General features: G+C 38.0%; 1 protein-coding gene across 2 annotated transcripts in view; it reads left to right on the forward strand.

The window, feature by feature from the left end:
- LOC131072423 (uncharacterized protein At5g03900, chloroplastic) overlaps positions 1-15597 on the forward strand; it is a 272405-nt gene that overhangs the window by 180673 nt on the left and 76135 nt on the right. For both annotated transcript variants that reach the window (XM_058008564.2, XM_058008566.2), the window contains exon 9: positions 10460-10599. In XM_058008564.2, coding sequence (XP_057864547.2) covers positions 10460-10599 — 140 coding nt within the window. The remainder of the gene's footprint in view (positions 1-10459; positions 10600-15597) is intronic.

Below are 15597 nucleotides of genomic sequence, written 5' to 3' on the forward strand. Positions count from 1 at the left end.
AGGAGATGCACACCAATAAGTAGATAAGGCATTGAGAGTTTTCGGTTTTACAACCTTCCTTTTAATGTGGCAAATAGTTTGCATTGCAAGGAAAGGCTATGAGGCACACCCTCCAAAAAACTTAAGTGGGGAGTTATTCTAGAATGTTGTTGAAGATGCAAAGTTAATTTCAAAAGAACAAAAGAGGTAGTTGCGAAAGTTTGGATGCACTATTATTTCAAATGTTTGGATGGATGGTATGGACTATGGACTGCAATCTTTTAAATTTTTTTGGCATCTTCAAATGGTGGCATGGTTTTTTTGAAGTCAATTAATGCCTCTAATAAAGTAAAAAATGTAGAAACTTTGAGCCTAATGTTGGAGCATGTTGTCTTAGAGGTGGGCAGAGAGAATGTGGTGCAAATTATCATTAACAATGCAATGTATACCCAACGGCTGGGACATTGCTTCAAGAGGCATCTATCAGCCTTTGGATCCCTTGCACAACACATTGCCTTGACCTTCTTTTGAAGGCAAAATTGATTGGGTGAAACCAATTGCAGAAAATGCGAGGAACGTTACAAAATGAATTTGTAATCACCCTTGGGTTCTTAGGTTGATGAGAGAACACACAAAGGGGAAAAATCTTTTTGATTGAGTGTCACAAGGCTTGCATATAACTTTGTAACATAACAAAGCATTACTAATTTGCTAACATCATTGAAGTAGATATTTTTGAGGCAAACATGGGTAGACTGATCATATTCAAATAAGGTGGAGGAGAGAGGACACCAAAGACATTTTTTGATGTCTTTGTGAAGAGAGCTATAAAGATCATCAAGGTAACATCAAAATTCAATTTAGAATTGAAGTTGAATACTTTATTCTTTAACTTCAAAAGTATTTACTTTCATTGTAAATTTGTAACTTCAATTTGTTTCTAAATCCATCTTAGAGTTGAGTGGCAAAGAGGTCAAAGTGCATGAATATAATGTCTCTAAATTTCCTCCTTGACAACTCTATTGATCACATCCTTCATGGAAAGAAGTTGACAGTGGGTATCTAGTGAGTTTTGGATAAAGGAAGCTAATCAATAGAGAGGCTAACCTTTTCTATAAGCAATCTAATCTTGGAATATTATCATCATTGATGCTCAATTAGAGACAAGTAAGCTAGCCTTTGTAAAAATAGAATACCAAGCAAGAATTTCTCTCATGGTTCATTGAAGGATTTGACTTTGAAGAAATATTGTGAGCCTAAAGTTATTATTTAAAGGGATTGGGAGGAAAACTTGAAATTGAAAATTCATTGAGGAAATGTTCACTTGTAACTAGTGAACCATAGGGACACGTCTCCCCCCCCCCCACCTCACAAAATCTCCACGTTTCTTGGATGAGGACATTTGCTGTTCCCAGACCCTTGCAAGGGGTGCTACCCCTTGATTCCGTTGGGGGCATTGCACTAGGACCCCCACAAGGGGCACTACCCTTTGATCCCAAACTTCCACCCATTATTGTTATTGTTAATGAAATCATTGCCATGTTTTTAATGTTTATTAGTTTAATTTTTATGCCAAAGTTTAATTTGCAATTCTTATACTTATTCTTGATTTGCTCCCAAGGTTCCAAATCTCTGCCCACAATTGTTAGTGTTCATAGTTCAATGCAATCATCATCATATTTTTAATGTTCATTAGTTTAAACTTTACACTAGTATGCCAAAGTTTCATTTGCAATTCTTATACTTATTCCTTACACATCTTTTTATAACTATTTTTTCAAGTACTATATGTATATTAATGTTGCCACCCTACACCATCGCATGACCTCTCTCCCCTTGCCATCCCCCCACTTTCCCCAAACTTAGGCCCTTGGTCCCCCTATTGCCTCGTCAGGAGACTCCATGGAACTTGTAACATACTATAAAGTAGCACAATAGTATAAACCCTCTCAAACATTAAAGGACTTAAGTGCTTTATTGGTTGGAGTTTTACTATGGCTTGAGTTTTATAGTTATTAGATTAACATGACAGGACTTTGGAAGTAACAACCTCTAAAGTAATGGATGCTAAATCAACGATCTATACCAATTATATATCATGCAAACCCAACTAATGAAATTTAGAAGTTGATTGGTGACTCCTCAACACCCCCAAGAACTGTGGAAGACCAAAATAACCTCCACAATAGAGAAAATGACAAGAATAGCTTAATTATGAATGCAAGAATGGACATGAAAATGTACAGGAGAGTCCTTGCTTATAAAGGCAAGGTGAGAGATAGGACTAGACAAGATATTGACATGTGACATAATTCTATGCAATGAGATAACTAAAGTGTTGACCTAGGTAACTAAAAGTAGTTTTCAAAAGATAAGATCATGTGACAACTAATCAATCTTCTACAAGGATGCCAGGACCTAAGTAAACTTAAGTCATGTGAATAAGTCACCTACTAGGAACTAGCGAAAACACTAGGTACTAGACCTTTACTAGGTCCAAAACCTTATTCACACCAACTTCCCCACTTAAGTGCAACTTAAGGAATAGATTATTATGCAAAAATGCAAGATTATTATGATGGGCCCTGGCTACCAAACCATGTTAGGTACCCATGTACAATGCAGATGCAATCTCTCACAAATGGAGACAAGGAAAAACCCAGTGGGACAAAACTCTCCAAAAGAGAGAAAAGATACGATCAAGGATGATGTATAGAGGACTCAATGATAGCCCTCAAGGACTGCAACCATCATGAATATACAATCAATGTTCCCCCATAGGAAGGAAAAAGGGAGACAAAAATATCCCCCTTATAATGAAGAAGCTCAAATGCAAATGAAGTATTTTTGAAAACAAAAGATGATACAATGTCTTCAAGCAACACATCTTCTCTTAGGAAGAAACAACTAACAAGTCCATAGGATGATGAAGCCACACCATGTCCAATTGAAAGGAGGAAGTGTCCAAATGTGAGTCTTTGAAAATTGAGTAGGAGTCTTCAAGCTTGAATAAGCCACAACATGATTATGATCAATCTCAGCCAAGAAACATGACAAATCATGAGGAGAAAACTCATGAATGTCAATCTCCAAAGACAATGTAGATGGGATAACAGTTGTGCTGAAACTATCATCAAAGAAGAATAAAAGCCCCTCAACTGTGTCTCCCAAATCTGCAATATGAGACTATACAAACTAGTCTGAAATCCCTGCCAAATATTCATCCCACAAAGCAAGATCTGAAACACTATGATCAAGTTGCTGAAGAGAAACACACAAAGCTGAAGAAGCAGGAGGTGGAGGAGTAGGAAGCTCAGCATTGGTCTCTAGAATGCCAAGATTCAGGTGACCAAACTTCTCCTCACAAACATGATTCACCCTTGATGAAAGGGTGTTTACATCAATCAAAGGAACTTTATCATGATTAGGAGCAAAATGAGAAAAGGAATATAAATAGACAAATGATCAACCACACCAATAGCAATTTTCTCTCTAGTCTCTATGTCCCTAATGTAAGCATAATCAAGGATGAACTCAAATGATTTACCTTGTCCATAATGAGCAATTTGATAAAAAAAGGGAGATTAGATGACAAGGAGGGAACACAAAATACATCATTAAAGGTCCCTTCTCCCATGTTAATATAACCTTTCCCACCAATCTTTATGTCTATGTTGTTACCCATCAATATATCAAGGGAATGACAAGGCTTAAAAGAAGAGAACATATCCTTAGAAGATGCCATATAACGAGATGCTCTTGAATCGAGAATCCATCTCCCATGTTCAAGAATTGTAGAGGCCAAGAGATCTTTACCTTCATTTTGTCAAATCCATGTGAAGCTCTTGTGGTCCCTAACTGTGTTGTTGAAGATGTTGCCGATTGTGATGCTAAAGAAGAAGAAGAAGACCGTGATGTGGGCAGTGTGATTTTCTTTTGAGGAAGGTGTGTGACTTCATCAATCTTCTTATCATAACATCTATGCTCATCATGTGCTTGTCATTTATGATAAGCACATTTCAATCTCTTCTTTTAGATGATTCGTCTTTGGAAGAGGGATTGGATTCAAGGGTGTGCTATGAAGGAGAATCTTTTTTGCTCAGTAGACTTAAGATCTTTATGTTGCTTCTTGTTGATTTGTTTTTTAGGCATATGCAAACACAGAATAAAATACCCAAAAGTATCTTATCCTCTCTTGAATAAAATCTCTCAAATGTTGAAGATTAGCTTAAGGATCACTTGAGAAGACTCGAAGGTTCATGAATGTAGGGTCACTACGTGTGGATAAGCTCTGTTGGTCGTTATGATTGTTGTTATCACAAGGGGACTTACGTTGAATTGTCGAATGCTTGAATTGCTGGAACTTAGATCATCTGATGTTGCGATCTTGTGATGCTTTTGATCCTAAACTAACTCATTATTGAAAAAAGGGCAAAAGGTGAAGGGTTGAGAAAGTCTATTCTAAGGCCTAGAATGTAAGAAGATGGATGAATGATTAGATGGAATCCTATAGAACGAGGTCTCACCATCAAATTGAACAATTTGACACAAGCTTAGTGCAATCTTCTAAGGACGTTTCAAAGATGTTCAAATCATTACCATCGAACATTGTTCACCATTCAAGTTAACGCATAAACAATGGATGCATAACAACAATTTGAATTTAAGCTCATATCACTCTAGTTGACCACACAAGGCACACTTACAATCAACAAGAGGCTAGTGGTATGGACTAAACAGATTCCACACAAATACATTCAACAAATCCTTCCATTCAATCTAATCAACTTGAGAGCAAAATGAGAAGTAGAACCATGAGGCTTGTTGAAATCACAAATTTCACCACAACTTCAATGAAAAGAGTATCTCATTCACAAGTTATAACAACAATTCTTCCTTCTCCTAATCTACTCTAATTTCTATTTTATCTTCTATTCTATTCCTATTCACTAATTCCTTTGCTACTAACTATTAACCTTTACAAATGAAGAGTTTGAGCCTTTTATAATGCTCTCAATACAATTCAATGGCTTAGATCAATGGCCGAGATTTTACAATGAAAACCCTAATTAGCGTTTGTTACAACAAACTCAATTTTGGCCAATGAAATAATTACACACTTTGTCATGATCAATAGATGATAAGGGTAGATGCCTCGAAGTTTGTGCCCTCATGGATGAGTCAGGTTCATTGAGTCGAGACATGCTAAGGTGGAACTTCTCTGATTAGCGAGTGGTGACTAGGACAATGACTAGGATTCCACCTTTAGCTTGCACTTGTAGGCTTGATATATCATCATGAAAGAATATTTCTTGATACTCAACATTATCCAGCTCCACTGATGATGACAGTGATCTTCTAACTTTGATTAACTCTTCTGAAACTATCCTCTTGAATGCCTTGATCATGGAAGTGCAAGGTATAAATCTTAGTTTTGAAGTATTGTTGTGCCTTAGAACGAACTTCTGATGTTACCACTGTCTCTCTCCTTCAGAATTCCTTCTCTTGTGGCTTTCTCCATGTCGTTGATGTTGTAGATCATGTCTTTGCGTAAGTGAATGCTTCTTGTGTGATATCCTTATTTCTTTCTTCATCTCCTGCAAAACAAACAAGCAAGTATCAAATACACATGATATATATACTTTCCATATAATCTCCTAGTTTGATGTAATTATGTGATTTCATGTGGTTTGCAGGTTTAATAAGAGCAAATAAAGAGAATTCACCTTCATGAAGGGGCACTTGAAGTTGTTTTTTTCGCTTGTAGAAAGGGGCTCTTGAAGTTTAATTTGTAAAATTCACTCACGTGTCTTCATTTTTGAAGTTCACTCATCCTTCTCAATCCTTGAAGTTCACTCATATGTCTTGATTCTTGAAGTCGCTCGTGTAGGTCAATTCCTGAAGTTCGCTCATCTCCTCCATTTTGTGAAGTTCAACATGAAGTTCTTGAGGCCTTGGAGATGAAATGAATTTCTCTTCAATCTTTTGTTGTTTCATTGATTTAATCCTTACACTTATACATATACCCAAACAAAGCTCTCAAGGAAAATTCGCTCATCTCCCTCCAATCATGAAGTTTGCTCATGTAGGTGAGTTTATGAAGTTCGCTCATATACCCTTAAACATGAAGTTCGCTCATATACCCTTAAACATGAAGTTCGCTCATACACCCTTAAACATGAAGTTCACTCATGTTCTTTCAAACATGAAGTTCACTCTTGAGTGTTTGAACATGAAGTAAATTGCTCTCAAATTTCCTTCATTCCTCAACTTTCAACATGAAGAAGTCCGCTCATGTCCTCCAATTCATGAAGTTCGCTCCACTTCTCCAACTCATGAAGTTCGCTCCACTTCTCCAACTCATGAAGTTCGCTCCAAATCACTAAGTTATGAAGTTCGCTCCAAATCTTCAACTCATGAAGTTCGCTCCAAATCTCCAAGTCCTGAAGTTCGCTCCAAATCTTCAACTCATGAAGTTCACTGTCTCAAGTCATGAAGTTGCTCTAGTGTCTCAAGTCATGAAGTTCTCTCCACTTGTTGAATTTGTGAATTTCGTTTCAAATCGAATCCATTCAAAGGAAAATGCTATCAAATATCCTTAGCTCCTCTTCTTCCAATTTCGCTCATGTAGGCTTGAAAGTGAAGTTCGCTCATGTGGGGTCAAACATGAAGTTCACTCATGTGGGGTCAAACATGAAGTTCGCTCCAGTGTCTCAAGTCATGAAGTTCGCTCCTCTACCTCAAGTCATGAAGTTCGGTCACGTTTATTGATCCTTGAAGTTTATTTCAAACTAAATGCTTTCAAATCTCTTTCGTTCTTTCACCATGAAATTCGCTCATGTTGTTGAGTTTGTGAAGTTTGTTTTAGATTGAATCGACATCAAGGCAAATCTCCTTTGCTCGTCCACTTATTCTATCAACTTCAATACATGATAACATGCCCAACATGAGGTCTTAGGATGAGTTTTCGCTATGTGGGAGAAGTGCAAGAAGTTCGCTACATAAGGAGTGTACATGAAGTGAAGTTCACTCTTCAAGAGTAGCACTTGAAGTGACCCTCTGATTAGCAATCCTTCTTCATTCATAATTGAACTCACGATATCTAGACTTTGCAAACTTACTTACTTCATACTTTTGCAAGACTATCCACCTGACTCCTAGCGTTTGAGTGCCTATACCTCTCTAATGCAAAGGCTAATAGCTAAAGACTCAAACACTACCTAGAAAGTAGCAAAAAATTGGGGGTCCCCATTTGCGATGGGGGCGATGTGTGAATAACTCACATCACTTCTTACCTTTGCCACTTGAAGCCTTTGGATTTGGATCTTTTGCAAGAAGTGCTTGAGCCTTGCCTTTGAAGACTCCAACATGCCCATGTGTGCCAACTTGCCTTGTTCCCTTGTGAATTGAGTTGCAAAACCATCAAGAAAAGGCATTTTGTGTGCATTGCCTAGGGCATCCATAGTAGCATAAAATGCAGAAACAAACACTGAAAAATCAGGACATAGCTTAGCAAGAATAGAGAGAATCAACTGTTCATCCTCTTTAGTGACTCCACAATCAACCAACTGAGTCTAATAGAATTGAGTTTTGTGAAGAAGTCCTGGATATTATCAAAATTTGAAGAATTAAGATTCATTAGTTCATTCTCCAACTTAAATTTTTTCATTTTATCTAGCTTACAAAATATACTCTCTAAGGTAGTCCAAATCTCATTAGGATGTTTATAAGATACAAGATGATATCTAAGATTAGGAGAAATAGACATAATGAGAGTACCAGGAGCTTCATCTCTTCTATCAAACCATTTCCTTTTTTTTGTAGCACCTTGGGGTTCTAGATCTATGCCGAATGTGATTCTCTGCAACTACAATTTCAACAACGAAACCTCCATTTGTGATTTCCACTCATAATAGTTATATGGAGTTGGAAGAACAACTTTTGGCAAATCCATGATTAGACACCAACATGAAAAACACATATCTTTGAGGTCAAGCTGCCAAGAGAGTAAATAGTTTTTTGTTGTTCCCTCTAAAATTTTCATCAATGGACAACTTCTACAAACTAGCATGGTTTCTGTTCATAAAAGCACTCATTTTTATAGTTTCCCATGGAAAACAATTTAAAATTTTTAAGATGAAACCAAACTAGCTTTATTTTTTATTTTCTTGGAAATTTTAGAGGTATAATATTGAATGCACACCTCTAAAATGCGAGTAGTTATCTGAAATCTTTATTCGTAAAACTCATTCTCTATGTTTTACCTACATTTTTTGGCTACATTTTCATGAATTATGCTGAAATCTGTTTGCTGCAACCTTGGTTAAAAAAATCATATATTGATTATTATGGCAAAGCCATGAGCATTGAGCAACTTGTTTGAGCTGATTTACCAAACAAATTAGAATGATAAACAAACTAATTTCCTATTTCAAGTCATGTCATCTCCAAACTAGACAATGATGCTAAACAGGAGTAGATTTCAGGTTTATAGATATTTTCTACATTTTGCATCAAAGTGTCCACATCAAAGCAATTGGGCTTGGGTCCTGGAGTTGTCAATGTGTTAAAAAAATGTTTGAAATGGTTGAACAAAGAATTTTTATTATTAATACAATCAAGGAGCTCTTTAATTTTCTCTAAATAGACATATAGGTTATATTACAAAAATTGAATTTGGGTCCATTACAATGCAACCTGATAAGCACCCGAAATTGAAGAAGATATCTGGTGCATGTAATGCTTGAAATGTACCAACTTGAAGACTACCTACAGGTATCTGTGAAGTTCTTTGAATATACAAATATAGCTGTATAGAAGTATAGTTTTAACAGATTTGATTATACATATTGTTAACATTTATTTCTTATTTCTTCCCTTATTAAGTGAAGAAATGAATGAGACTAACTTCCTGAAAAGATATTTCTGCTGATGGAATCAGTCCATATGCCCTGATCATTCCCAGTGAATTGATGAGGCTGGGTTAGTCAGTTATTTATGATTATTTGAGTCACATTCTAAAATAGTTTTCCTCCACCCTGTTCATATTTCCCTTCTGATACAAGCTTTGGCTGCATTGGGTTTGGCCTGATCCTTAGAGCAGGTGCTTAAGTATTCTTGAAAGGCCATTAGCCATTTGCTTGAGCCACCTCTGCTTCCTCTTTCACCTCTGCTGCCCCTAAAGGTGGATTAATCATGGGTAAGGGTTTTTCCTCTTGACATCATTCCTTTTTTAAATGCCAGAACAATCACTCTGATGGGAGGAGCTATGAGTTGAATTTCCTACTTCTTGATGGATTATTATTCTTGTTGAAGGAGAAGTATTAATGTGGAACCAAATTCAATCAAAGGAATCAAGAATTTGTTCTTCCTTTTTCTGGTCAGCTTCAAATGCATTAACAGTTCTGAATTAGTTTCATTTGATCTTTTGCCACACTCAGATGAATTTCCTACTTCTTGATGGGCTGTTATTCTTGCTGAAGGAGTATTAATGTGGATCCAAATACGATCAAAGGAATCAATTATATGTTCTTTCTCTTTCTTGTCAGCTTGAAGTTCATTAACAGGTTTGACTAAGTTTCATTTGATCTTATGCCACATTGAATCTTAAGATTCAGAGTAATCCCTAAAGTGGCGTGAATATCTTCTAATCCATGATATATAAAAGAGCATCTTTTCCATCTCTTAAATGCTAGCTCAAAGGTTTCATAAACTTTTAGATACTTGACAGTCATACGGTAGATATTTTCCTCTTTCTTCCTCTTCCTCAACCAATGCTACTTAGTTGGGAACGTTAGAATCTTGTTTCATATGGCTAACCAAGTATAAAGGTTGCATCCTTTTGTCTATTGCTAAGGTTGCCACAACTCTGACAATTCAAGTTATTGTCTTTACTAATCTGCAAAGTAGATCTGTAATCTTTATCATCCAAGGAAGATATTCTTAAAAACATTAGCATGCATTTCTTTAGCCATACGTTTATCCCATGTCTTTTATGAGACCAAAGTGAAGCATTTTGAGTCAGCAAAAATAAACTTTTAAATGGCACAGATTGGCCTCCAATTGTCTTATAATTTTTAGTGTTTCTTTTATTAAGAAATGACTTATGTTGTGAACTAACGACACGCAAGTTATGCTATAATCTAGTATGAAATTAGTTTTCTATTTTTTTATTCTAACTATATCATTATTTTATTTTTGTTTATGCATAAAGAACAATATCATCTGTATCTGGATGAAATGAATTAACTATTCAATTCTGTAGATTTGGTTGTATTAATTCTAAATAAGATATTTCTTTCTGGATGAAAAAGATCACGAAGCTGCTTTTCTTGTGCTTGAGGGAACTGCTAGATTTTTGCAATTGTACAGCTATTACAAGATTGTCAGATCTTCTAGTTCTTATACTGCCTAGCACCTAGTCATTTCAAGTTCTTGGCTCATGTGGTAAATAATAGCTCTTTGTTTTTTGTTCTGGTAGGGAAATATTCTGTACCATTTTCCATCACTCCAACGAACAGCGTCAATGCAGTCTGGAAGGAAGGAGTATGTTGGCAAGCGATGGAAATCATGGATTGGAGAAGCCACAAAATTTTTGCAGGAAAGGCGATGGGATTTCAGGTATTTATTTGATCTTACAAATGGCTTATTTATTTGGAACTTGTTATCTTATTATACAGCTGTGAAACTTTATTTGACCCTCGTACTCCTGTCTATTGTTAGGACCTCTTTGATGTGTTAAAGCCAGCATTACAGTTTTCTCGGTTTCATGTCACCTTCCTGGTCCATAAGAGAATTGTTTGTTGTCATGATAGTTTGTGTCCATGGTCAGACTGTATGGAGGAACACTGAATCAATGTCCCAGTCACCTTGAATAATTAATGAAGCAGTTTAGGTTGAACAGAGTTTGGACAACTGGTATAGATTCCAAATATTTCTCAACTAGTTTGACATCAGATAAAACTTTAAACTTTTTGTTTTGAGGATTGAGTTTTGTTTGTAGTTGATAGATCTCAGTTCTTAAAAATTGAATATTGTTCACAAACGAACAAGAATGTGGGCTGGAATTTCCTCCAATATGCCAAGATTCACCACTTAGAACCATATAAGTTTGACAAGAACATATGTTTCGTGATAGGCTCATCCCCTTAGAAATTTATATTGTTTCCATATTTGTCCATAGGGGACAACATTTCCAAAGTTTTTAAAGCCTACCACAACCCCCATGATTCTGTTTTTTGAAATTTATTTATTAAACTTGATTCCAATTTTTGCGGAGGAAAATAACTGATATATGAAAAAAATAATAGTCAAGGAAACCTCTCCAAATGGTCCTTATATGTATATCCTATAATGTCCCCATTTTTACATTATGTTGTTCCATGAACATTTGGCCAGTTTTTGGGTTTTCCCATAACCCTCTAGATGTGCTAGGGATAACTCCAAGGATCTTGGAGAGCTAGGATTTAGATTTTCTTGGTTTTCAGCAATAGTATGGTGATCAGTTGATGTTCTAGTTTGTTTCAACACTCTTTGTAGCATTTTTAGCCTTTGAGGTTGTTCTCCATAGTTCTTGGAGAACATTCCTATTTTTAGGGAGTGTCCACTTTGGCACTTGGCATCACTCTTCAGCATCAGTTGCTTCTTGGCTTGATCAGTTTCAGTATTCGGTGCCTTGGTAGTGCTTTCCACAATGTGGTCGGGATTATTTAAATTATTACACAAAGTTATAAAGTTAACATTATATTATTTACTTTAGTGTGTTAATTTTAATAAAGTGACATTATGTCTCCTCAAGTGGATGCCTAGGGAAAAGGGGACTTGGGCATAAGTTAATATCATATTCTTAAAGGCCTTTTGAGGGAAAACGAGTTATTTTGAATTTTAAATTGCTCCTTTTTCTCTCCGTCTCTATAGGAGGAGGATTTGGCTCTTATTTGGATTATTCAAATTTGCACATATAAGAAGGTGCTGCTGGAGTGAACAAAGAAGTACTTCCAAGGTTAATTGAGGGCAAAAACCCTAGTTAAATCACTAGTTTTAGTGGTGAAAGATCCTCCATGGCTTGTAGTATGATTTCACATAGGAATCACATTGGTTTTCACCGATCTTTAAATATTCAAGGGTTTTTGGTTGCAGCTGTTGTGGGTTTGTTTGTTGATGTTATTATAAAGACTTGGTGAAGTTTTTGGAGGTTATATGGTGCTCTTTATGCTATCCATACTATGTCCATGATGGGGTCATACCCTTCATGATGAGCTTGGAGTTGGGTGATTATGAGAATGCCAATATGCTTGGAGGCTATTCCAAAATATTTTCTATGCCTGGGTGACTCCCTTATGATAGTTTGGAGTGATGTTTGTGACTGTGTAGAATTTTCTAGCAGGGCTGTACAGGTACAGCAGTCAATATCAGGCATTTGTTGCATGGCGTGAAGGTTTTGGCAGGCTTTTCCTGGAGTTTGGTGGCTCTTTTTCCTTCCTATAGTGGCGCCTAGTCAAATGTGGCAGATTGCAGGTAAAAGATGGAGAATTGAGGTCAAAAAATTGAGATATGAATTTTAGGAAGAATCGCCCCTGCATTTGGTGCCATGTACAATGCATGTCTGAGACTGAAATCCAACCTTTATCTTCTTTTTTCATAATTGTTGAGAGGGTTGAAGGTTGCTGGGCTGGTAAAATGTGTTAGTTGACAGTTTGGGCACGTTTGGAGGAAGGGGTTGATGTCTAGAGGGTTATGAAATTGTCCATAGGTGACTGAAAATTGTATGATAGTTATTTCAGAGTGGACGTGATGTTTTGAAGACTGCCTGGCATTGCTGGGTGAATTTGGTGATGGTTAGCATCCTTGGGGGAGATCCTACTTGTTGGCATTGTGTTGTCATTGATGTCAACCGGTATCGAAGGACAACTAGTATGGGAGTATTGTTGACATGCAGCCATTGATGTTAACTAGTGTTGCAGGTCACCGGTAAAGAAGAGAATGTCATTCAGAGGAATGACCACTAGAGTCACCGGTACACAAGTTAGTGTTTGACTTGTGTTGAAGATATGGACAAGTTACCTATACAGTCTATCATCGGTAAGGAAAGGGTGTCAACCAGAGAAACGAAAATCGCCAGAAAATCGCCAAACTTGGCGAGTCCAAGTCCGAGACATGCTCGCCGAGTCTCTGAGACTCGGACTCAGACTCCTCCGAGTTTGGCGAGCGAACTCGCTAGACTCGCCGAGTTGGCGAGTCGAGTCTAGTGCCTGAAACTCAGCTATTGGCTGGGTTACGTAAAATATGTGGGCAAACTGCATCGATAGAAGTAGGGAAAATTTAACCTCCGAGTCTGACACTGATTGGATCGAGCAGGTAGATATAGAGCCTAAGACTGTAGCCATGGCAGAGGAGGAGCGAAGAGCACGAGCACAGATAGGAGATTCAGAGGCAGATAGTGATACGGATGTTCCTGATGTTGGTGAGCATGGCATGGTGTCACGGGGAGCGGCTATGGCTGTCGAATCATCCAGGTGCTACCTTAGACGCCTTCGCAGGGGGTAGGGGCCGGAGGGTGCAGCCATGCTGGCTCCTCTAAGCCATAGGCTTGTAGTTGTATTTACCTTTGGTATTTGTATGAAACATTTGATGATGATCATATGATGACATGGATTTTTTATTCCACGAGTTTTGTAATATTGTATACATTTGACAATATTTATGTATCTATGTTTGTTATTTCCTTCAGCTACAATTTGCGTTTATGCTTATGTGATTGATGTATACTTGTGTATGTAATCAAATGAGTCGAGTTTGATGATGTTATTGTGTCTTTAAGGTGTATTCAATAAAGGGTGCCTGAAACAAGTTTTAAATCTTTAAAAATCTCTAAATTTCTCGAGTTTTTCACTTTCTCGAGTCCAGTCGAGTTTGACTCCGAGTCCCGAGTTCGAGTCTGAGTCAACTGATAAGTGTTGTGCTGACAGTGAGTAGTTGCCAACCGGCAAGCTTATGACCAGTGTACAAGCAGGATGAGCAAGGTGCTTGAGCTGTTGTTTGTGATGAAGAGGCGGAATGTTACCTAAATCACAACAACACATGAGGAGAAAGATGTACAGGTCACCGGTATGTTGTGTGGATGCAAAACAGCAGGACTCCCACCAGATAAAGATGCAGTCACCATGTAAAGAGATGACTGACAATGAATGTGCCCACACCGGATCACATGTGCTTGTTTGATGATATGCTGCACAAATAGGAAAGCCACATCAGTGCATTACAGGATGCAGATGACAAGGATCCACTACCATCGGTAAGCGGAACTTATCTCCTATTATGCAAAGTATGCATCATAGTTCTATGAGATAAGACAGAAGAGGTAAAGGCAGGGGTTTGAAGGCTCACACCGGATCTATTGGTGAATCACAAGGATGCCTCAAGTGCATCAAATCAGGGATATGCACTGGACCGACAGAGATGGGATGTTGAGCTGCTGGTACAAACGAAGAGTGATGGGTTTGTCACGTTGACAAACCAGTTGAGACATGGTCCGGGCTGATCAGGAAGATGGCAAGGCTGAGCAGATGCAGACAGAGGAGTATGGTCGGAGTGAAGATGGAGTCAGTTGAAGGTTGATGACATGGTGTGATCAAGAGTGTTTACCGGTATGAATGTCCACCGGTAATATGGACTAAGTGCAAATGCAGAAGACTTCCATCTGATGAAGATGTGCATAAAGTAGGTTAGCAAGAATGCTGACCAGTTGAGAGTTCCATCAGAAGAAAAGAGAGGTGCAAGATTGATGACAGACCGGTTAAGGGTTTAACCGGCAGGGTTAGTAAGCTAGTAGACGAACCCGATAATGGAGTTGGTCGATGATCCAATCCATACCGACACAGATGTTCAAGCAAAGGTGGATGCTGACATAGTTGCCATGTGGAGGTGAAGTGGCACGCATGCATAGGTCGGTGTGTTGAGTCGGTGAAGTGTCAGGCGGTGAGGTAGATGGTGACAGGTCGACATTTATGTCGATAGCGTGTTTTACGGGTGGAGGTGTAGAAGAGTGCGGCTCGAGACTGATCAGATGACAGAGATTTGATTGGATGACTTAATGGTCGAGGCCGAGTGTCCAAGTGCTGATCAGGGGAGGTGAAGCTATCTGCTTGATCGCTTCATAGGTGTCTGACAAGTGCAAACCGAAGGAGCCGTGTTTGCTAAGCAAATGTGTATTGGAAGTTGCGCGATTGGTGGAGCTGGTTGATCCATTGCAGGAAGGCGATCAGATCGGATGAGATCTAATTGGATTTGGTTTGTCTCGAGGTTGATGAGAAAACCCTAACTGCTTGAATTTTGAATTGGCTTTTGGCGGGAAAACCAGGCTATAAATATGCAAGCCAAAATCATTGAAGGTTGTTCCTGAAGGGGAAAGTGTTGCCGTTGGATGAGAGTACTGTTGCAGAAGGAGTGAAATCAGTTAAGTGTTCATCTAGAAGAACAAGAAGAGACTGAGTGTGAGGAAGAAGAGGGTTGAAGTGTTCGACCGGCAAAAGAGGTGCAGAACTAGTAGTGACCATACCGACAGAAAAGAAGTGCAGAAGACTGCAGAGCAGGCAGGTATAGAACCGACAGAAGATAGCA

The sequence above is a fragment of the Cryptomeria japonica genome, chromosome 8 (assembly GCF_030272615.1).
Source record: "Cryptomeria japonica chromosome 8, Sugi_1.0, whole genome shotgun sequence".
Taxonomy (NCBI): domain Eukaryota; kingdom Viridiplantae; phylum Streptophyta; class Pinopsida; order Cupressales; family Cupressaceae; genus Cryptomeria; species Cryptomeria japonica.